A 25,478-nucleotide genomic window follows, 5' to 3' on the forward strand; every position below is an offset into this window, starting at 1 on the left:
TAGAAGTGCTTAAGGTCAGGTTGGGTCCACTTTAAACACCATTAATGACACACATTTGCAGAAGAATTTCACAATGGGCTGATGTAAGCATCAAACCTTGAACTCTGGCTTTCTTTGATGAAATACAAGCTATTTATAGATCTTGGTAGCCAAAAATAAAAGTGCTACATGTAAAGCAAAAAACTGTTTCTAGGTGTTCTGTGTGTCTTTCTGATAAATGAGCTTGTAGAGATTAGTGTATTGTACAGATATAAAGTAGTAGTTCTTTGTCTATTTACTAACAAAACAGTGAAGCAACAAGTGTCCACAGTGTGGCCAAACGTCAGATAACTGACCTTGACTATAAAGAACAACTAAAGCTATTGAAGTGGGAGTAAACTTCCATACATGACTTTTACCTATAAGTAAATCTATAATAAGGCTTACCTATAGGTACTGTAAATATATCCTAAACGTGCACAGGTATTTACTGTACATGGAGCCAATGACATCACTAGGGCAAGCACTCTGAAGGAACGGCCACGTGGCCATTCCTTCAGAGCCCTGTGACATAAACTGTGGTTCCCTACATGACTACAAATGTCCTGTAGTGATAATTAGGGATGGGCAAATGGTTTGGCCCAAGCATAAGTTTGGGCCAAACTTTCGCTATTCGGTCGTTCGTCAAACATCTGAACAAACAGGTCGTTCGATCGTTTGTTTCTTCCCCGAACCGACCACAGTGCATTCACACCTATGCAGTTTTAGTGCTTTTTGCATTTTGCAGATTTGCACTACAGTCCATTTAATATTATTTCCTATGGAACACGTTCTGTAGTGCAAATCTGAAAAATGCAAACAGCACTAAAAATGCATGGGTCTGAATCCAGCCTGATTGAAGCAGTAAAAGCTTCAGCCAATCAGGACACCGAGCACTGTCAGAGTCATGATTGGACACTGTCATCATGACTTTATCCAATCATGACTCATTCCCACCCCACAGTATAAAAGTATTCTTTCAATGGCAGCCATTTTCAGTGTGATTTCAGGGTGGAGAGAGATAGAACCGAACTCTGTTCAGTGCTATTAGTTAGTTAGTGTGCTATATTGTGTAATTTGGCTTCAATTGTCAGTGCAGAATATTAGTTTAGTGTCAGTCTAGGGATAGTGTGAGTGTAGTGAGGAGGACCATCATTCAGCTTTGCATAGTGTGCAGCTAGAGTAGGGACAGCTCAGATAGTTGCACTGTAGTGTAGAGAGACTGTGTCACTTATACATACATTAGTGTAGAGTAGGGACAGCTCATATAGTTTCAGTTTCATATAGTTTCAGTGTAGTGTAATAAGACCGTGTCAGTTATCTTTACATTAGTGTATAGCTAGAGTAGGGACAGTTCAGATAGCGTCAGTGTAGTGACGGTTGAATTTGATAGCGTCACTGCCAGTTTAACGCCATTTACTTTTGTGTGTGTTACTGCCAGTTTAACGCAATATAGTTCTGTGTGCGTTACTGCCAGTTTAACGCTATATAGTTTTGTGTGCATTACTGCCAGTTTAAGGTCATATATTTCTGTGTGTGTTACTGCTAGTTTAATGCCATTTCCTTCTGAGTGCGTTACTGCCAGTGTAACGCCATAGAGTTTTGTGTGCACTACTGCCAGTTTAATGCCATATAGTTCTGTGTGCCTTATTGCCAGTTTAATGCTGTATAGTTCTGTGTGCATTACTGTCAATTTAACGCCGTATAGTTTTGTGTGCGTTACTGCCAGTTTAACACCATATAGTTCTGTGTGCATTACTGACAGTTTAACGCCACTTACTTCTGTTTGCGTTACTGCTAGTTTAACGTTATATAGTTTTGTGTGCATTACTGCCAGTTTAACGCCATATAGTTTGTGTGCGTTACTGCCAGTTTAACGCCGTATAGTTTTGTGTGCGTTACTGCCAGTTTAACTCCATATAGTACTGTGTGCTTACTGGCAGTTTACGCCATATAGTTTTGTGTGCGTTAATGCCTGTTTAACGCCATATAGTTCTGTGTGCGTTACTGCCAGTTTAACGCCATTTACTTCTGTGTACGTTACTGCCAGTTTAACGCCATATAGTTCTGTGTGTGTTACTGCTAGTTTAACGCAATATAGTTCAGTGTGTGTTATTGGCAGTTTAATGCCATATAGTTCTGTGTACATTACTGCCAGTTTAACGCCATTTACTTCTGTGTGTTCTCCTTATCAGAAACCTTTTTCATTGTTCATACTTAGTATGAACAACAGATCGCTCTCCTCACCCCTGACAGCACGGAGTTATGTCTGTTTACATTGACAGATCTCCATTCTGTCTCTGTGTGGAGCGATCATGGGTGCCCGGTAGTCGCATGCGCATCGGCTCCGGCGTCACGCTGCGGGTGCGTGCGCGAGCCTCCGGCATCGCGTGCGCACCCACTAGCCGACAGGGGCTCACTTCCTCTGTGATTACATACAGCGGAAGCCGAAAGGCGGGTGCAGGGTACTCGATGTCCTGCGGCACACACCAATCATCAGGCAGAGATACAGAACTGTGATCTGCCTATGTAAACAAGGCAGATCGCCATTCTGACTGGAGGGAAGGGAAGGAGTTAGTGTATAAATTCCGTCTCTCCCCCTAGTAAAAGCACCTCCCACAATATAGTAAAACACAGGCTAGGCACACAGTTAACCCTTTGATCGCCCCTGATGTTAACCCCTTCGCAGGGGAGACCAGATGAAGACACATGACTGTGTCGTAACGCGTAAGGAGTGGCCGTAGCGATACGCACATCAGGAATACAAGTGAGAGGGCGCTGAGAACGCCAGACTGTCATTTTTACATACTTTGCCTGTTTTATCTGTCACAATGTAAGAGTCCTACCTTAGACATTTCATAAACATTCCCCATTATTTAAACGTTATCACACTAGTGGAGGCCTCTTTTCTTTCCCCCCTTCTTTTCTTTCCCTTGCCACCGTGGTGGCAATATCGAAGTGTATATAGGAGATATCGATGGAGGAATTTAAGGGAAAGATCCATGGACTTTACTGACAGTACCTACCAGAAATCACAACAACCTACTTCAACCCCCAATGCTATTATACATCAGTTTGAAGGTGAGAGTTCTGTGAGAGCACACTCAGAAGACATTATATGGAGTTTTAATGGGTCATTTTATTACATTTTAACATCAGCCAATTACTGATTAGAGGATCCTTTATCTTCCAAATCCCACATACAAGAGACTCTCCATTATAATTGATTATTTTCTATGGACTATTTACATATATTATTCTACTGTGCACGCTTTTTTATATATTTTATTTGTTTTATGTATTTATTTTAGTGTATTTTCATTTTACCTTTCACTGCGGTATTATCAGTACACTTGATTTCATTGCACGGTTTTGCACGTATTATAGCTTCTCTTTTTAGATATGAGGAGTCACAGCATCCATTATACATGTGAGACAACTTTGTCCCTATAGTGAATGCTGTTTATGCCACATCATTCAGTACATTATTATTTAGAGATTTGTATGGTGTATACACTGGATGCACATTATTTGTAGTTATTAATTTCACGTTTATCCACTCAAATATTGCGTGAAATCATTTTTTCATTTTTTCATTGTTTGATTTTTTAAAATCCTTTTATTGGATATGTTTTGTAGCAGAAAGTAAAAAATATTGTTTTTGCTTTTTTTTTTTTCAAAATTGTCGGGCTTTTGTGTTTATAGAGCAAAAAATAAAAAACGCAGAGGTGATTAAATACAACCAAAAGAAAGCTCTATTTGTGGGGAAAAAAAGGACATCAAGTTTATTTTGGTACAGCGTTGCTTGACGGCACATTTGTTAGTTAAAATAATGCTGTGCCATATCGCAAAAAAATGGCCTGCTCATGAAGTGGAAGAGACTGTATGTCAAAAAAGGTTTTTGTGAACCAGCCACTATATTTAAATTTCCAAATAATAATATTATTTTTCTATCTATCTATCTATCTATCTATCTATCTATCTATCTATCTATCTATCTATCTATCTATCTATCTATCTATCTATTTCGACAGCATCTATATTTGGATTCAGTATTCCAAGACATTTTTGCACTTTCCTTGAGTTACACTTAAATGCAGTTTTAATGATAACAGCAATTTAAACTAATGGGTTAGACATTTATTGGCTACATCCAAAAATAGCTGTAGTTTACACAATCTCCAGAAAGATTTTTTTCTGCTTAATTGCTTTCAGTATGTTACTTACCAGTACTAATATATTTCCAGATCTCTTTCCAACAACGTTATTAGAGTCTGCTCATATAATCCTTGGTATGTGTGTGAAGCTGGGCTGGGAAGAAAATAAAAAGGTTGCTGTATAATGAGAGTGTACACAAATGGGCACCCAGAAAACTTGCTAGCAAGTTTCTAAAAAGTAGATTTACAATATACTTACAGTTACACCAATACAAAAGAAAATGGAAAACTTGGATTGTAGGTTTTTTAATATTTGTTTTCTGTTAATCATAAAGGGATTCTGTCACCAAAAAAGGCAACTCAGAATTTTGGATTTTCCTTCACATGCAGTCACAGTGACAATGGCCACCAGGACTTAAAAGGTGAATCTCCCAAGTGGCAGGGGCGTTGTTAGGTGGGAAAAAGACCAGGGACTTCAGCCCAAAGTCCGAGTCCTGGCATGGGGGGGGGTAGGCTAACTTGCTGGTTGCTGCCTGGCTCACCAATGCCCATCAATGCTGACCACTAAACTGACCTACCTGACACACACTGACCTAATTGACCCACACTGACCTACCTGACCATTACACTGACCTACCTGATACACACTGATCTACCTGACCATTACCCTGACCTACCTAACCCGCACTGACCTACCTCACCATTACACTGACCTACCTGACACACTGACCTACCTGACCATTACACTGACCTACCTGACACACACTGACACACACTGACCTACCTGGCCCACACTGACCTACCTGACCATTACACTGACCTTCCTGACCCACACTGTCTTACCTGACCATTACACTGACCTTCCTGACCCACACTGACCTACCAGTGGAGACACAGACTGCAATAGAAACCAGGATTTTAAAATTTTTCCATCCTATCCAAGGACTTTAAGTACACTTTAGTTTTATTTAGACACATATAATTTGCTACAGAAGTTCCACTCCAAACAGAATGACATTTTTGATTTACAAAAATGTATGATCACTGCTCCTAATATCAAGGAGGTGGACAGCTGTTTTTTTTTTTTTTTGGTCCCCTGGGATCTTATTAGTGAGGACGAGTGTACAAGATTACATGTAATGAGATTAATTATGACAGCATGCGCACATCAATAATATGTTCTTCTTGGTTTGAATTAGAAGCCTGCTGCATTTAGGGTGTTTTTATTAAATGCAGCCATTTCAAGGTGAAAACATTTTAAGATTAAGACTGGATATAACTTCTCTTAAACTGTCTGTAGATTATGAAACTGAAACAAAAAACTAAAATCTAAAGGAAAACTTTTCTATAAATTTTATTATCAGATCTCTAAACAGAGCCAGGCCAACACAGAGACAAGAGGGGCCTCTTTCTTGGGCACTTTTTTGAGGGGGAGGGGGGGCAGATGCCTTTTTTTTCTGTCAGTACTCCTGAGAGCACAGCCATGAAGTTTTCACCTGGTTACTATCCCAAGGTATAGTCTGCAGGGCTACATTGTCAGTTTAACAGTCAAGCACTCTTGAATGTATTAGTGGATTCTGCATTAATAAAGGTTGCAAACAGGTTGCAGGCTTTATTCATATTTAACTGCTTATGTGCAGATCCTTTGATCTTCACATAGTGCCAGTTCTAGCCAACCTGCAATTGTAAAGAATTTGATAAGGGGACTCTGCGTGGTCTCTAAAGTTGCATATCCTATTATGATTAAATAAAACTATACATCAGAACAATGTGTAGGTGTGTTTCCTTGTCAAAAGAAGTTTATTGAGTATACAATGTTATAAAGATACATAAAGTAAGTTTACAAGGATCTATAAAGTAAGCTCATTGTTTTACAGTAGGGTTTATATAGGTAAATATCATGAAATTTCAAATATTAAACATTGGGTTCACGTAAACCTAAATTAAAGATATATATAATTTCCTTAGTTACTTTTGTAGGTATTTAAATTATTTATACCTACTATACATATTGTTTACAAGTAGAGTGTATATAGGTCAAATAAATTCTGATAATGAGCTTTAATCGTAAGGTGGAGAAAAGGAAAGAGAAAGAAGAAAAAGGGTTGAAAGGTAGAGGTATGGTCCACAAGGTTGTCCCGCTCGTCAGTTTATTATTCTTTTTAGTTCTCTTTGAAGCCTTAGAATGGGTGTCTCTGTAAGTCATTTAATCTGTTACCATGGCAACAGGACAGAGTCATTGAAGTTTGACAGGAACTGTTGTTTTATCCAAGGATGCCAAAGTTTTTCAAATTTTGGAATTTGATTTTGATTGATGGCTACCATCTTAGCATGGGACATTGTATTATTCATTCTGTGAATCGTTTCTGCTAGTACCAATGTAGGAGATTTCCATGCCTTGGCCACTGTTTGTTTTGCAGCCGTTATTAGCTGGATCATAAGTTTGAATTGAGAGAGTGTTAACCATTCCGGTTTTAGATTAAGCAAAGTTAAATATGGATCTGGTTGTATTATTTTTTTAAATATTTTAGATGCAATCACGAAGACTTCCTTCCAGAAGGTTTGGATTACTGGGCACGTCCAGCATATGTGTAAATATGTGCCTATTTCTGGGCATCCTCGAAAACAAAGAGTTGAGGTATTAGGTGAATATTTTGCCACTCTAGCGGGTACAAGGTACCAGCGAGTTAGGACTTTATAATTTGTCTCCAGTGCTAAGATGTTGGGTGAAGATGACTTAGATGTGAGCCATATGTTAGACCAGTCCGTGTCTTCTAAAGTTCGTCCCAGGTCCTCCTCCCACCTCTGAACGTAAGAGGGTCTATTAAGATTTGCTACTCCATATAATTGATTATAAAGTGATGAAATTGTACCTTTAGCAAATGGATCTTTTGTACAGATTGATTCAAAAATGGATAATTGGGATAATGGTGTATCCCCCTTTAGGAATGGTGTATAGAAATTTTTGATTTGGAGATATCTAAATATCTCAGAGTTTGGTAGATCATATTTTTCTCTAAGCGATGGGAATGAAAGGAATGATTTAGATGCTATGAAGTCATTTAGTGTCTGAATGCCTGATGTTGTCCAAGCTTTAAAAGAATTTGGGTAGATCCATGCCGGATAAAAGGCCGGATTTCTGATAAAAGAAAGGAGAGGATTGTGTGGAGATTGTAACTGATATTTGGTTTTTAGTTTATCCCAGAGAGATAAGAAGTGTTTAGTTATGGGATTATGAATTTTAAAGCGGTCTTTAGGATCAAGCCATAATAAATTTGATATTAATAGAGGGTCATTTTCTGAAGCCTCTATAAATACCCATAATGGGATTTCCTGTTTTGCATGGTATTTGGACAGACTGGCCAAATGTGCTGCTCTGTAGTAGTTAGTAAAATTAGGGTATCCCAGGCCTCCATTATTTTTGGGAAGATGTAGTGTGTGTATAGGTATACGTGGTTTAGAAGAGCCCCATATAAACGAAGTTGCTCTTTTTTGTACTATTCTCAAAAAATAGGAAGGAATTGGAATAGGGAGGACTCTGAATAGATAAAGCAATTTGGGTAGAATAGTCATTTTGATTGCATTAATCTTCCCTATCCAGGATAAAGGAAGTTGCGACCATTGTTTTATTAGATTTGTGATCTGTCTTAATACAGGAGGATAATTGGTTGAGAATAAGTCAGAATGAGATGCTGTTAAATGAATTCCAAGATATGGGATTGATTTTTCTGCCCATGTGAATGGGAGTGCAGCCCTAGCCGGGATCAATTCCATGTTTGTGAGAGAAATATTAAGCACTAGGCATTTCTTAGGATTAATCATAAGGCCGGATAGGGCTGCAAATCCATCAAGAGCTGGTATTAAGTTAGGACCAGAGACCTGTGGTGATGATAGAAAAAGTAATATATCGTCTGCAAATATACATAATTTGTGTGTAATACCTCCTACTTCAATGCCAGTTATAGTTTGGTTTGTTCTGATGTATTGGGCCATGGGTTCGAGTATAAGGGCAAATAATAAGGGAGATAATGGGCAACCCTGTCGGGTACCTCTTTCGATATTAAAGGCTTCAGATTTGTATCCAGCATATTTTATATAGGCTTTGGGTTTATTATATAATGCTTTGATCCATGTTAAAAAGTGGGGTCCAAAACCCCATTTTTGTAATGAAAATTGCATATATTGCCAGGATACTGTGTCAAATGCCCTCTTAATATCGAGAGATAGAAAACATAAAGGGATTTTCCGTTTTTTAGCAATATGTGCCAATAACACTGCCCTGCGTATATTATCGCCTGCCTGTCTATTTGGCATGAAGCCTACTTGATCTCTATGTATTAATTTTCCTATAATGCTATTGAGGCGTTTTGCTATTATTTTTGCTAATAATTTAATATCGAGGTTTAACAGTGAGATAGGCCTATAATTCACACAGGAAGTATCATCAGAAAGGGGTTTTGGGATCATACAAACAATTGCCATTAGTGTTTCTTGCCGAAAAGAATGTCCATCTAGAAGTTTGTTAAAAGTTTCAGTGAGAATGGGAGAGAGTATTTCTGAGAATGTTTTATAGTATAAAGCCGAGTAGCCGTCTGGGCCTGGTCTTTTGTTAAGTTTTAGGTCTTTTATGGCGTTAGCAACTTCATCTATAGTTATAGGCTCATCCAAACTGCTTTTTTGATTCTGAGATAACTCAGGTAAGGTTATTTTTGAGAAGAAGGATTCAGCTTCTGTAGGATTAAATTCATTGTTTGTCTTGTATAAAGTTGCGAGATGTGAGTGAAATTTATGGACTATTTTAACTGGATTACAAGTGTAAACATTTTTTGATAATTTCAAACGTATTGGTTTGAAAGATTTGTTAGTTGAATTTAATGCCCGAGCCAAATATGTACCTGGTTTGTTTGTATTCATGTAGAAATTGTGTTTGGAGCGTTTGAGGGATTTATCAACTGATTCAGTGAGAAATAGATCGTATTCCAATCTAGATTTTTCCAGATGAGATTTTGTACTCTGAGATGGATTATCTTGAAATGATATGTAGGCTGCATTAAAATTGAGTTCTAGTTTTTTTGCTAGATTTTTGCGTTCCCGTTTAAATAGTGCCATTTGTCTTTGTATTGTACCACGCAAGACAGGCTTATGAGCTTCCCACAGTGTTATTGGGGAGATGTCTGTTGTATTATTAATTGATATGTATTCCTTTAAAGCTTGTTCAATGGCCATCTGATGTAGTGGGTGTTTGAGCATTATGTCCGGTAAGTACCACGTTGGGTCATGCGCTTTTGGTATGGCTGAGGCTATAGTAGTGTATACTGCATTATGGTCAGACCACAGAATCGGAATTATATCTGATGCAATAATTTCTGGTATCATTCCTATTGTTAGAAAAATATGATCTATTCTGGTGAAGGTTTGATGAGGGTGTGAGAAATAAGTGAATTTCTTTTTCATTGGGTTACTTTCTCTCCATGAATCTACCAGATTGTATTTGGAAAGAAGTTGAGAAAAAGGTAATCTAGATGTTATTTTGGATGGTGTAAAAGGTGATTTATCTAGAAATGGGAGGAGGACCTGGTTCGAATCCCCACACATTATCACTGTTCCTATTTTGTGTGTATTAATCACTTGTAATATATGTGAGAGGAATGGTGTAGGTTGTTTGTTAGGAGCGTAGTAGGAAATCACCGTGATTGCTGTATCCATTATATAACCCATGAGTATCAGGTATCTACCTTCTGGGTCTTTAATTTCTGATGATAAGGTGAATGGTGTGGATCGGTGAAATGCAATTAGAGTTCCCCTTTGCTTGGTACAGGCAGAAGCCGTGTAAATTTGTTGATAAAAAGGAGAAATATATTTTGGAGTAGAATCTTTGGTGAAGTGTGTTTCTTGGAGGCATACTATGTGAGCCTTCTTGTTATGGAAAGTACGGAAGGCTTTGGTCCTTTTTTGAGGGACATTTATTCCCTGAACATTCAGGGAAAGTATATTCAGTGGTGCCATGGCAATAGATCAAATAGTTTTGACTTACTTTTTGTTATGCAGAGCTGACTGCGCAGATCAACCTGTGTGGACTGAAGAGATGAATAGATAGAAAAGAAACCAGTGAATTCTGGAGTAAAGAGTAAACAAAAAACATATGAGATTAGATGATACATTGTATAAATTATTTTTTGCAAGTAATCACAATTTACCCGTGAAAGAGAATAAATATCTCTCTCAGGGGAATAAGTGCCTTCGTCACACTCCCACATAATATGGTTAGGAGAATGAGGAGGGCTAATGGGGGTACACGGATCTTCCGCTTACAGGAGAGAAGTGCTATGTCAAAAGACATCAAAATGATGTTTCATTAATTGGAGTGCAGAATATAGTTTTTGTTGAAATTATTTATTCCAGGGTGGTTGTATATGGTTAGTCTTGCCCTAGGCTAAATAATTCAGTTAGAAAGGTACTGTTAATAACTTTGGTATTGATGAAGATAGTTTGAATTATTTTGGGATTTTAACCCTTTTAGAGTAAACAATTACATATTTTATTCATATGTAACTGTTTAGATATGTTAACTCGTAAAATTGAGGTTGTATTGCTTCAGATTAGAATAAACAAAAACATAATTCTACGAACTAGTTAGGTAATAATATATTTGTTTTAAGAAAAGAAAGAAAAAGCTTCCATTACTTCTGGATTATTGAACATATTTGTCCTAAAAAGTAATAAATCTATTGTTATTACCTGAAAATATATAACTGAACAAGAATTTCCTTATTTCACTTATATATTCTAAGGCTATATGAATCAGAAGTAATAAGAAATATAACTGGAATGTAACATGATCCCACACAGTGTGTGACTATCAGAATGCAGTTACATTCAGTTATAAATATAGGTTTTTTATAGAGAACCATCTCTTAGTATAATAAATGAAGAGATATCAGGAATTAGGATGTCAGTCCATTGAATCTTCTTGGTCCATGGATGATGTGGCATAACGGCCTCTTTTGTGAGAATGATGATTCCCATTTTGTTCTGAAATTTTCTGGGTGCTGCCTGAAGGTGAAGATGACGCCATTCTTCTGCGTGTGGGAGTGTTGCTGCTTGTGGGTTCTGTCAGATTTAATTTTAAAAGGGTTTGTTGTAGTTCATCTGCTGATCTGCTTCTGTAAATTGTACCTTGGTAGTTAAATCTGACTGAAAAGGGGAAGCCCCATTGATACATAATGTTGTGGCGTTGCAGTTCCATTAGTTGGGGTTTCATGGATCGTCTTTTAGTAATAGTAAGTTGGGATAGGTCAGCAAAAATTTGATAATTGTGTCCTTGAAAATTAAGTTCCTTTTTTTCTCTTGCAGCAATTAGTATTTGTTCCTTCGTTCTGTAATAATGAAATTTTGTGATTATATCACGTGGGGGTCCATCTTTCTTTTTGGCTGTGAGGGCTCTGTGTACTCTGTCCAGTTCTAAACGTTCAATAGGGATATCTGGCTTTAGTTCTTGTAATAGAGCAGTAATAGTAGATTGCAGGTCTGTCACAGTTTCAGGTATTCCCCTTATGCGCAAGTTTGAACGTCTGGCTCTATTTTCGTAATCTTCGAGCTTAGTTTGAAGTATTAAATTCTCTTTTTTTAATTGTTCCAATTCTGTTATATTTTCTTGGGTTGTAATTTCAATTTCATCCATTTTTATTTCTAAGGCTGCGGTGCGGTTTCCCAGCTCTCTTATTTCTTTGGTTAGGCTTTTTGTTATTTGGTCTGAGGTTTGTTTTAAAGCCTTATGAAGCATCTTTTCAAATTGTAATAATATTACTGGGGATACTGAGGAGGCTTGTGGAGAAGTTTGTGAGAGGATTTGTTCTGTATCTGACTCAAATGGAGAGTCTTGCTGTGACATTTTCTGTCTGTGAGAGCGCCCTGATGCTGTATCTTGTGAGGTGACTGGAGCTGCTTCAGCTGCAGTGAGTGCTCTTTGTGAGGTGATTTTTATTTCTGCCACGGTTTCCTCCCAGTACCATATTTCCTGCCCAAACTTTCACAGTTTGTTCCCTGGGGCAAAAAGGTTCAAATGGATACCTTTTGAGCCTGCAGGCTCCGCTTTGTCCTTCTCTTCTCTCCTCAGCGGTGTGGAGCTCTAACAATGCATGTCTGCTCTGCTAGGCTCCGCCTCCTGCCCCCGAGTTTTGTGTAGGTGTGTTTCAATTGGCCCAGCACCCTAGATCAGATGGGTCAGTCACAGCAAAAAATGCAGCTGGAAATCTTCTATCCTTATTTTTTCTCAGGAAGTAAAGGAAGTTTTTTCCACTTCCTGTCAATTTGACTGGCGTCAAATAAAGAAGAAAATGAGGGGCAGTCAACCCAACAAGGCTACAGACACTATTATATACTTATTTTCTAAGTAGGGAAGGGTGAAAATGGCAGGTTATGAGTAACAAAACATAACGTAAGAGTAATTCTCAACAGAAACACAGCAATAAAATCCAATTTTTTTCTTTTTTAAATTAGAAACAGACATCAATTGAAACATTAAAGTGACTGTAACCCCTCCAGCTCTATTCAAAACTAAAAGAAAATTATGGGCTGGGCTTTTACCCATTACCTACCCCATTTCCAAACTGAAAAATAAACGTTTAGCTTTAGATAGATATATTATAAAGAGAACCAAATATAACGTTTTTAATATGTGTTTAAATTGTCAAGAGGGAGTAACTGGTGAGGGGTAAATATTTACAAAGCATCTAAGTACAGAGCTCTGCCTGGAAATTGGAAAGCCTGCATGCTACAGAGAGGAGTCCTGCAGTTGACTTCCATCTGACCTGCTTTAGTTGGGTTTTGCATTCCCATACACTTGCAAATCCTGTCTGAAGTGAACAAAAGCCCATTGACACAGGCGCTTAAATTGAGGTTTAGTTGGCCTTTAAAAAGTTAGTCCACCAAACTTGATCAATTTAATTTTGACTAGCTGCTAATAGCCTGGCTCACTCACTGGCTTGTTATAACTGAGGGAAGAAATGCTTCAGCTAGGGGTGGACTCATGCTTAAAGCTTCAGATATGATCTTAATTGCATAGTTACATTGGTCCTGCTTGGAGCAATTTAAAGTGATTCTAAAGCAAAGAATAAAAAAAAAACAAATCTGTTATACTTACCTGCTCTGTGCAATGGTTTTGCCCCAATCCTCTTGTTTTTGGTTACACCCTTGCGGTCCTGCCTCCTCCCCCCTGTCAATTGGCCCCAATAGCAAGCGGCTGCCCCACTGCATACTGTCCTCCGAGGTCAACTTGCTTAGCACTGATGCCTTTCACAGAACACCTTGCATATTTTCCTGATTGGATGAAATGGAGAGGCAGGGTGTTGATGTCAAAATCTCCACCTTGTCCAATCAGAAAACACATTGTATCTGTTGAAAAAATACAAGATGTTCTGTGAATGACAGCAGTGCCAAGCAAGTGATGCGCCATGGTCAATATGCAGTGAGGCAGCCAGTCAGCACAAGCCCCGGAAGATCGCAGCGATCCCTCTAGTAGTGTGGGCTACTACAGCCATTTCCAGCTTCCACAGCGGTCCATAAAGATATGGATGAGTGAGTTTGGAGTAGAGGAACTTGACTGGCCTGCACAGAGTCCTGACCTGAGCCCCATAGAACACCTTTGGGTTGAATTAGAGCGGAGATTGCGAGCCAGGCCTTCTCGTCCAACATCAGCCTGACCTCACCTACGGACTAAGACTGGGGTGCCAATAAAGTTCATGTGCTTGTAAAGCCAGGCGTCCCAATATTTTTGATAACATAGTGTACATTGGTCTGTGTCTTCCTTTATTGTCCAGGCACAGGCTGAGGGAGTCCGAGACAACCTGGGCTCAGAAGAAATAGATTGAATGATGCTTGGCTGTCAAACTAATGACATCTAGCAGCTGAAAGGAATTACTTTGGATTGGTGAAAATTGCAGTAAAAGCTTTTTTTTTTTACTTTATCTTTTAATGGGCTGTTCATTTGTGTATATTTATTTTTGGCTGGAGTTCAGCTTATGATATTGATTTGTTTTACCATTGTGAAAACGACAAGACTAAGCGCCTGCGTGGGCGGATTTATTACTCTTATTATTATTCTTTACTGAATACAAGTTATTGAACCAAAAAATTACAAGACTTTTACGTCTTCTGTCTTTATAAAACGTTTCTAGCAGCACACTGAGACACTGGCACAACATGTGTGTTAGCTGTAGTTTTTCCTAAAGTCAGTAAAACAAACATGGATATGTTGTTTATGTCAGCAATACAATACCACTCCTGTTTATGCCACCAAGCCCAATGCTTTCATCAATGTGATTAGCCGGCAGCAGTTAAGAGAGGGTGCAGTAAACACATTATGAAAGGATTGTTTTTATACAGATCATGATAGAACAGACATAGCTCAACAGTTTGTAAGCCTGGATTTCCCTGCTTTATGTGTTTTGGCAGAATTTCCTCCACACTACTCTGATTTACCAGTCAAGAGGTCGCATGTTCACATGTACCTTCTACACTCCCCAGAGCCATTGTATGCCTAAACACTGAACTGCAGCTTAACCAGGATGTTTTCATAGAGTAAGAACGGACAAACTACAACATTGATAGGCCATGTACAAGTAAGAGGGCTTTTGCTTGTACAGTATAAGAGCGGTGTGTACAGAAAGCTTGCAAAACTTTCAGTCAGCTTCAGGCAAAGTTCTTGAAGTGTTTAAAGGCTAAGTTCACCTTTTGGGCCATGTTATACTGCATGTAACACCCATATTTACAGAGGTAATGTTACATCGTGCAAATGCCACCATCAATTTTACAAATTAATAGGGCCTATTGCATGGACTAAATATAATATCAAATTAGTTTCTCAGGTAGTTATTGATTACAAATTGTCTACGTTTTCTGCACTTGCTTCACTTTTTAATCTGCCTAGTTCTCATTTATTTAGATATCTTCAGCTTTCCCATACCTTTCATGCCCAGTTTTCACAAGATAGTTTAACAGTTATACAATCTACACTAGAATAAGTACTTAGGTCGAATGTTTGGAGAGGCGCACCTCCAGATTATATTCACGTTTTATTTCAATTTCCCTCCTGCCATTGGAGGGTCTTAGAGCTAGGTGGATGTAAGCTCCTTGAGGGTAAGGACTGATGCGAATGTACAATGTATCTGTAAAGCACTGCGTAAATTGATGGCGCTATATAAGTAACTGAAATAAATAAATAAATGTGAGACATACCGGACTTGGACTTAGAAGATTGGAAGGGTGTGTGGGATTTCCCTCTGTGATCCTTGGTATCATTGAGAAACAGCATGATTCAATTTAAACTGGTACATAGACCATATATTATGCCATATAGACTTCAAAAGATAAATCCTGCATGCTTGTCTTAGTATTGGCGGTGTTTTGCGGCTTAGGATTTCACACACATCTTCTGGACTTGCTCAAACATAGTTATTTTTTTGGGTGGAAGTGGTGGATTTATTGAATTCTATCACTTCCGCTCCCTTACAGCTTTCAATGTCTGTATGCTTGCTGGGTCTGGTGGAGGCGACTCTCTCTACAGTGTCAGAGCGAGTGTTTACTAACACTACATTATTTTATGCGAGAAAAGCTATTACTTTACATTGGAAGAAATCCTTTTCTCCTATGCTTATTTATTGGAAACAATTGGTAAATAATAATTGTCCACTGTATAGAGATACCTGCACGAATAGGGATTGCCCTGGTAAGTTTGATAAAGTTTGGGCAAAGTGGTTGGATAAGCCATATACGGCATCGCATGCCCACGAGGGTTATTGATTGATCCATGGGGTAATAAAGACATTTAAAGTTATAGGATTTCTGGGGCCACTACGGTTAGTAGGAACTAAAGGCTACTTTTTTATTTTTTTTATATATTGGATATGGATTGATATTTTAATATGTTAAATGTGATGGTTTAGACCCTTGCTTAGATAAAAATACTCCTTTGATATGTAATGATATGTCATTCTTAGCCAAGCACCTGGCTACATCTGCTAAAGTCTGCTTGCCACTTGTTTAAAGCAGAGTTCCACCCAAAAGTGGAACTTCCGCTTCAAGTACTCCTCACCCCCTGACATGCCACAATTGGCATGTCATTTTTTTTTGGGGGGGGGGCTGGGTACCTGGTTTTGAGTGGGACTTCCTGTCCTACTTCCTCCTTCTGACTTCTGGCCACCTAGGTGACTCCTCCTCTCCCCCTAGGTGGCCCCTCCCTCTCAGCAATCTTCTGGGACACGTCACAGGTCCCAGAAGATTGCCTGGCCATTGACAGAGCGCAGCACAACTGGCGCATGCGCAGTGAGTGCCCGGTTGTGAAGCCGCAAACTGTCACAGCCGGGCGCCCACACTTACAGTGTCGGCGCCACAAAGGGGAGGGGAAGAGAACAGAGGCTTCGGGCGGCCACATCGCTGGATCGTGGGACAGGTTAGTGGCTGTTTATTAAAAGTCAGTAGCTATACTTTTTGTAGCTGCTGACTTTTAATAAACTCAACAACCAGTGCAACTCCGCTTTAAAATGTAGGACATTATTCCCATCATCATCTGTCTTTAACATTCCCAAAATGGAGCAAAATATTGCTAAAAGCTTCAACCGTGCTTTTGTAAAAGTTTGCTTTACACTTTGCACATAAGCATGCTAAATCTTATATGTGCAAGGTCTAATGGCTACATTGATAACAAAGTGAAGCATAGATTGATTAATTACACACAAAGAACCTATCTGTAATGTTGTGGACAGCCTTGGAACTCTACCTGCTAATTACTGTCCAAACATGCTTAATGTGACACCCCAAGACAATAATTTGATAGTGACAATTTAACATCCCACAGCTGCTGTCCGAATATAACGATTACACTTTCAGCCTCACCCTGCGCAGAGTTTTTCCAGCTGCCAACATACGTTTTAACAGAAACACACACCATCTGCTGTAGCAATTCTAAACTGTAAGAAATGTCTTAGACACTCGCTGACAGACCCTGACAGGAATGTTTGAAATATGGTAGCCCTCACAATGGCAATAATTCTTTCATTTCTGGTTAGAGCATTCAGAGATTTCACCTAATGATTTCTTTATTTTATTTTCATGAAAGAAAAGAAAAACAGGGCAAGAAAATATTTACATAAAAAATAACTCTGAAATAGATACCAACAGTAAAAAAAATGCAATGAAACATTTCCGCAAAGTCCAATTCACTTGGAGTAGGTCCAATGTGATGTATTAAGATCATTGATTTTCATGAATGACCCCTAGCAATCCTTCATAATTTTGGTGCAAAAGTGTTCCAACTGCCAATTGCAGCAGCATTTCGTTGACCCTCCAGACCCACTAAGCCACCCCCCTCCCCCCCCCCCATTCAAGAGAGCTCAGGGATGTGATATAGGAGTGCTGAAGAGTTTATTAAGATTTCAGTGGACACTCCCACAATGCCAGTTTTTCTCACTATATCAACATTTCCAAATTATCGTGTTTTACAGCCCGATAGGGCTTCCTGAAGACGCTGCATCAGTGAAACATGTAGAGGCGGTAATATGATCGCCATATCCGGTATACGTGGTGATGTCACTTCCAGTTCCAGTCTTTGGAGTGCACGCCAAGTGGTGGCAAGAATTAGTAACACAGACTGAGTTTATTGGTGCCAAGGTACTGGGCACCCAAATATGTGAGTGTATATACATATATTTTTATTGTATGGGCACTTATATCAAATAAATACTATACTATGAGATCATTCATCTTTTATGTTGTGCATTATACATCCTCTGAGAGGAATTCGCAACATTGTGGGGAAGAAGTTTCTGTTTATGGATTACTGTCAATTAGCCAAGGTGCTTGGAGAGCACACAGGAGTCTCTGGATTAAGCGGTTATGACTTTTCCTTTAGTTAGGGGGTCATATTATTGTGGTGAGTGCATTGGAGTGGCACATGTACAATTAGGCCTCATGCACACTGGACACTGTAGAAAGCTGTAGCTGTAGAATGACTTTTGCAGTAGCGTTTTACAGCGTTTTTTAGCTGTAGCGGTTTTTAGCTTTTTTAGCAAAGTTATACTCCCACAAAAACTATACTTCACGTTTTTTAGTGTTTTTAAGCTTTTATCAGAGTTAGAGAGTTTTTACAGCTGAAAAGCATCTTTTAAAACCCACTAGCTCTGGGGATTTTTTCCAGCCAGAAATCGCCCCTGCCAAAAAACGCTGATGACAGCCTATGTGTGCATGGATACCTAGGATAACATGCTGGGGAGTTTACTGGCTGCAGAAAAAAATGCCTGAAGCCAAAAACAGCAGTTGTAAAAATGTCCAGTGTGCATGAGGCAAGAGAGACTTCAGTATACCTTTTCACAATGGTAGATTTTGCAGCCCGATAACCAACAAATTGTTGCACAGAATGAAATTATGATTTGATAGACATTAGATTTGACATGGATCATGGTCATTATATTTTTATACATTCGAGTAGAAGTTTGTTATAAAAGCAATTTTATTATAACTCGGATTATGAATTATCTGTATAGTTTTTTAGAACCGGAGATGTATGAAAAGGGCAGTTTCAGGTCAAGTAGTGTTAGATTTCAATTGTGTATTGCCTCTGAATGGTTTTTCAATGACCAATTACAACCAGGATGGCCTGCTAGAGGTTTTTTGACATGACAATTTTACCACGGGGCTTATTTAGAAATATTTTGCATCTGTAAAGGTAGCCCTAGATAAGTATTGTTTATTCAACTTGATCTGCTCTAGCTGGTTGATGGGGGATATATGAAAATGTGTCAGTTCTCTGCTTGGCCATGTACACAAGATTATAAGGATCAGTTCACCTTCAGGAACATGTTAAATGTTCCATCTGTTTTTAGGGTGGAACATGTAACATGTTCCCGATCCTGCAGCTGCTCCCCAATCCAAGGATTTTCTCCCTGTACCTGCTGTCACTATTTAAAAAAGGGTGGTTGTGTGGGGCTTCGCCCACATGCCTGCATCCTTGATTCACAAATCCCTGTGAATCAATGAACTACAAATACTGACAGCCTTAGGCTGTCAGCTTGCAGTTCTCAATGAACAACCAGGGCACTGTTGAGCGTTCGAGTAGTTCATTGAGTCTTCCTGTCTTTGTGAAACTACTTGCCCGTACGATGTACAGACAGACCGCTTATACTGACAGTCTGTAGGAGTCCCACATGGCGCCCGTGTTCTGCTGATCGCAATGCTTTTCAGGTTCTCACAACAAAAAAAATAGTAAATGCATTTTTTTTTTTTACCTGCAAAAAAAGTGCACTTTGTTTTTTAAAGCAAACTTATCCTTTAAATAGAATAATTGTGTCACTGATAGGGATGAGCCGAACACCCCCCTGATCGGTTCGCACCAGGACATGCGAACAGGAAAAAAGTTCGCTCGAACACGCGAACACCGTTAAAGTCTATGGGACATGAACATGAATAATCAAAAGTGCTAATTTTAAAGGCTTATATGCAAGTTATTGTCATAAAAAGTGTTTGGGGACCTGGGTCCTGCCCCAGGGGACATGGATCAATGCAAAAAAAAGTTTTAAAAACGGCCGTTTTTTCAGGAGCAGTGATTTTAATAATGCTTAAAGTCAAACAATAAAAGTGTAATATCCCTTTAAATTTCGTACCTGGGGGTGTCTATAGTATGCCTGTAAAGGGGCGCATGTTTCCCGTGTTTAGAACAGTCTGACAGCAAAATGACATTTCGAAGGAAAAATTCCATTTAAAACTACCCGCGGCTATTGCATTGCCGACAATACACATAGAAGTTCATTGATAAAAATGGCATGGGAATTCAACACAGGGAAACCCCGAACCAAAATTTAAAAAAAAAATGACGTGGGAGTTCCCCTAAATTCCATACCAGGCCCTTCAGGTCTGGTATGGATATTAAGGGGAACCCCGGCCAAAAAAAAAAAAAGGCGTGGGGTCCCCCCAAAAATCCATACCAGACCCTTATCCGAGCACGCAACCTGGCAGGCCGCAGGAAAAGAAGGGGAGACGAGAGTGCGGCCCCCCCTCCTGAACCGTACCAGGCCACATGCCCTCAACATTGGGAGGGTGCTTTGGGGTAGCCCCCCAAAACACCTTATCCCCATGTTGATGAGGACAAGGGCCTCATCCCCACAACCCTGGCCGGTGGTTGTGGGGGTCTGCGGATGTGGGGCTTATCGGAATCTGGAAGCCCCCTTTAACAAGGGAACCCCCAGATCCCGCCCCCCCCTGTGTGAAATGGTAAGGGGGTACTTACCCCTACCATTTCACTAAAAAACTGTCAAAAATGTTAAAAATGACAAGAGACAGTTTTTGACAATTCCTTTATTTAAATGCTTCTTCTTTCTTCTATCTTCCTTCATCTTCTTCTTCTTCTGGTTCTTCTGCTCTTCTGGTTCTTCCTCCGGCATTCTCGTCCAGCATCTCCTCCGCGGCGTCTTCTATCTTCTTCTCCTTGGGCCGCTCCGCACCCATGGCATGGGGGGAGGCTCCCGCTCTTCTCTTCATCTTCTTCTTCATCCTCTTCTCTTCTTCCTTCTCTTCTTCATTTTCTTCTCCGGGCCGCTCCGCACCCATGCTGGCATGGAGGGAGGCTCCTGCTGTGTGATGGAGTCTCCTTGTCTGACGGTTCTTAAATAACGGGGGGCGGGGCCACTCGGTGACCCCGCCCCCCTCTGACGCATGGTGACTTGACGGGACTTCCCTGTGATGTCACGGGGAATGCCACAGGGAAGGGCTACCCCAAAGCACCCTCCCAATGTTGAGGGCATGTGGCCTGGTACGTTCAGGAGAGGGGGGGGCTGCACTCTCGTCCCCACCTCTTTTCCTGCGGCCTGCCAGGTTGCATGCTCGGATAAGGGTCTGGTATGGATTTTTGGGGGGACCCCACGCCGTTTTTTTTTTTTTTTTGGCGCGGGGTTCCCCTTAAAATCCATACCAGACCTGAAGGGTCTGGTATGGAATTTAGGGGGAACCCCACGTCATTTTTTTTTTAAATTTTGGCCGGGGTTCCCCTTAATATCCATACCAGACCTGAAGGACCTGGTATGGAATTTAGGGGGACTCCCACGTCATTTTTTTTTTTTTTTAAATTTTGGTTCGGGGTTTCCCTGTGTTGAATTCCCATGCCGTTTTTATCAATGAACTTCTATGTGTATTGTCGGCAATGCAATAGCCGCGGGTAGCTTTAAATGGAATTTTTCCTTCGAAATGTCATTTTGCTGTCAGACTGTTCTAAACACGGGAAACATGCGCCCCTTTACAGGCATACTATAGACACGAAATTTAAAGGGATATTACACTTTTATTGTTTGACTTTAAGCATTATTAAAATCACTGCTCCTGAAAAAACGTCCGTTTTTAAAACTTTTTTTTGCATTGATCCATGTTCGGGTCCCCAAACACTTTTTATGACAATAACTTGCATATAAGCCTTTAAAATTAGCACTTTTGATTTCTCCCATAGACTTTTAAAGGGTGTTCTGTGGCATTCGAATTTGCCGCGAACACCCCAAATTGTTCGCTATTCGGCGAACTTGCGAACAGCCAATGTTCAAGTCGAACATGAGTTCGACTCGAACTCGAAGCTCATCCCTAGACACTGACTTGTGAATTTTGGAGAAATAAGGGTGGCGCTTTGTTCCATATGAATCCGCATTCTTGCAACTCAGATTGGGGTTCATCTGACCCCATTATCATCACAAATGTCAAGTGTCCTAATTTAGAAAACGGGTCCACTGGATTGCGATTCAAAAATCAGAATTTTTATAACAAAGTAGGTGTACCCGTGGGGTTATTATTCTTTCATATATTATGTTACCGGCTACCTTAACACATTTTGCACAACAGCTGCTTAATCATAAAGCTTTAGAAGCAGAGAAGAAAGGATTATGTGCAGCCATAATGTTTGATGTGCCAGGCTCAGGCTGTTTGCCTACCATTTTTCAAAAAAAAAAAGCAGGATGTGAGAACATTAAAATGTATGTGTTTTTATTTCCATGCAGAAATTGTTCCTCGAGATCTTCGGATGAAAGAGAAGTTTTTAAAGCATTTAACAGGTAAGTTTGATTTATAAAAATGCATTGCTAGAAAAGAAATAAAAAAATGACATTAACCAGTTAAGCTTCAGAGTTTACATATTTCAGTTAGGGGCCTACTAATTGGGCAGAGATTTTTTTCTTACTTATGATACAGAAATGTTACAGATATGTTTTGGGGACTAACAAAGATAGTATTTCAAGAATTATTTTTGTATATATTTTAAAGGCAAAGTACAACACAGATTTTTTTATTCGCAGTCGTCTGCCACATCCCCATGAGTAACAGCTAGAGCCCTCCATTTATCCAGTCAGCAAGGACATATTCCTTACTAATTACAGAACTATTGGATGCAGAAGGGGGTGTGTTGGACCTCTGCAGAGAGACCACTGCTTCCACACACAGAGCACATGTTCTTCTTTGCAGCAGGCTGGTAAAAGTATGTTCTTCCCAGGCTGTGATTATTTCCTAAAGATAAAAAATAACTGTAATGCCGTGTACACACAATCGGATTTTCTGACAACAAATGTTGGATGTGAGCTTGTTGACGGAAAGGCCGACCGTGTGTATGCTCCATCAGACATTTATTGTCGGACTTTCTGCCAATAAATGTTGGCTAGCATGTTCTCAAATTTTCCGCCAACAAATGTGTGTTGTCGGGCTTTCTGATCATGTACACAAGTCCGTCAGACAAAAGTCCAAAGTACAAACATGCATGCTTGGAATCAATGCTCACCAAACACAACATTAGCAGAAGGAGCCCAAAGGGTGGACTATTGAACTTCCTTTATATCGGCTCGCCGTACGTCTTGTACATCACTACGTTCGTAATTGTTGGCCAACATTTGTGTGACCGTGTTTATGCAAGACAAGTTGGAGCCAACAACCTTTGAACAAAATTCCACGGTTTTGTTGTTGGAAAGTCTGATCATGTGTACGGGGCATAAGACTTACACACCTTTTGAATGTTCGGTTGGGGAGTTTTTTTTATTTTGTCACTGATAGTATTGATATGTTTAATTATGTTGGTGTCTTATGTAGTATTGACCTACAGAACTTTACACAAAATATAAAATTACTGATATCATTGAATTCCCATGACGCAGTTCACAATGTAATGTTTTCCCACAGTCATACACACCCATTAGGCAGCTGATTAAGCCCCCCACCTCCAAGAACCTTTTAGGATTGTTGGAGTGGAGTGCTGTAAAAAAAAGCAACAAAAATCAATGTAGCCTGACATCTGGTGGGACATAAATAACCCCAGTATCACAAAGCCTTAAAAGAGAAGTAGGGCCAAAGCTCTTTTGACCCTACATTTCCTGTGGGTCACAGGAGTGCACTTAGTTCTGTTGATTAATGTCACTGAGCTGGTCCAGACTCTGGAGGGATCCCAATTTTAATGCCAGGATATACCCAGATGCCTGACCAGCTGCTTCCACCCCCTCCACAGTCTGGTGCTCCAGTGAGCGCTGAAGGGGCAGAGCAGAGAGCAGTGACTGATAGTCACCGGCTATCAGAACTGATCGATTAGTGGTCATGTGATCACTAGGTTCTTGGTCTTAGAGCCACCTGGGGACAGATGCAGCATCAGACGGATGCTGCATCTACCTACAGTGCATCTGGAAAGTATTCACAGCTCTTCACTTTTTCCACATTTTGCTATGTTACAGCCTTATTCCAAAATGGATTAAATTTATTATTTTCCCCAAAATTATACAAACAACCCATAATGACAAAGTGAAGAAGTTTGTATGAAATCTTTGCAAATTTATTAAAAAAAAAGAAAATCACATGTACATAAGTTTTCACAGCCTTTGCCATGACACTCAAAATTGAGCGCAGGAGCATCCTATTTCCACTGATCATTCTTGAGATGTTTCTACAACTTGATTGGAGTCCACCTGTGGTAAATTCAGTTGATTGGACATGATTTGGAAAGGCGCACACACCTGTCTATATCAGGTCCCACAGTTAACAATGCATTTCAGAGCACAAACTAAGCCATGAAGTCCAAGGAATTGTCTGTAGACCTCTGAGACAGGATTGTATCGAGGCACAGATCTGTAGAAGAGTACAGAAAAATTTCTGCAGCATTGAAGGTCCCAATGAGCACAGTGGCTTCCATCATCCTTAAATGGAAGACATTTGGAACCACCAGGACACTTCCTAGAGTCCTGGTGGCCAAACTGAGTGATCAGGGAAGAAGGGCCTTAGTCAGGGAGGTGACCAAGAACCCGATGGTCACTCTGACAGAGCTCCAGCATTTCTCTGTGGAGAGAGGAAAACCTTCCAGAAGAACAGCCATCTCTGCAGCACTCCACCAATCAGGCCTGTATGGTAGAGTGGCCAGACAAAAGCCACTTCTCAGTAAAATCTCCATCACAGCCCATCAGGACTTTGCCAAAAGGACTCTCAGACCATGAGAAAAAAAATACTCTGGTCTGATGAAACAAAGATTGAACTCTTTGTCCTGAATGGCAAGCGTTATGTCTGGAGGAAACCAGGCACCACTCATCACCTGGTATACAGTGAAGCATGGTGGTGGCAACATCATGCTGTGGGATGTTTTTCAGTGGCAGGAACTGGGAGACTCGGAGATTGAGGGAAAGATGAATGCAGCAATGTACAGAGACATCCTTGGTGAAAACCTGTTCCAGAGCGCTCTGGACCTCAGATTAGGGCAAAGGTTCATCTTCCAACAGGACAACGACCCTAAGCACACAGCCAAGATAACAAAGGAGTGGCTACACAAGACACATCTGTGAATGTCCTTGAGTGGCCCAGCCAGAGCCCAGACTTGAACCTGATTGAACATCCCTGGACAGATCTGAAAATGGCTGTGCATCAATGCTCCCCATCCAACCTGATGGAGCTTGAGAGATCCTGCAAAACAGAATGGGAGAAACTGCCCAAAAATAGGTGTGCCAAGCTTGTAGCATCATACTCAAAAAGACTTAAGACTGTAATTGGTGAGGGAATCCTTTTTTTATCATGGAGAAAATTACTCTCTGGACTTCTTTCAGTGCTGAGTGTATGTGTGAAGGGTAAAGGTTTAAGCTCTTAGTTACATGGCAACTCTTATATGTCTTGCCACTGTCCCGTTCCAAAATGTAGTACCTGATGCCTTACAATATAGTGCATGATGCCTCAGCTACCTATGAGTAGAGCCAGGCATCTTCATATGGGTAAGCAAATCTATTCATATGCAAATAGCAACTCAGAGCAAATTGCTATTTACATATC

General features: G+C 40.0%; 1 protein-coding gene across 3 annotated transcripts in view; it reads left to right on the plus strand.

The window, feature by feature from the left end:
* The window catches only part of ALKAL2 (ALK and LTK ligand 2), a 114,174-nt gene that overhangs the window by 23,288 nt on the left and 65,408 nt on the right, over positions 1-25,478 (plus strand). For all 3 annotated transcript variants that reach the window (XM_073625458.1, XM_073625457.1, XM_073625459.1), the window contains one exon: positions 22,199-22,252. In XM_073625458.1, the coding sequence (XP_073481559.1) occupies positions 22,199-22,252 (54 nt within the window). The remainder of the gene's footprint in view (positions 1-22,198; positions 22,253-25,478) is intronic.

Source organism: Aquarana catesbeiana, linkage group LG04, assembly GCF_042186555.1.
Source record: "Aquarana catesbeiana isolate 2022-GZ linkage group LG04, ASM4218655v1, whole genome shotgun sequence".
NCBI classification, from domain to species: Eukaryota; Metazoa; Chordata; class Amphibia; order Anura; family Ranidae; genus Aquarana; species Aquarana catesbeiana.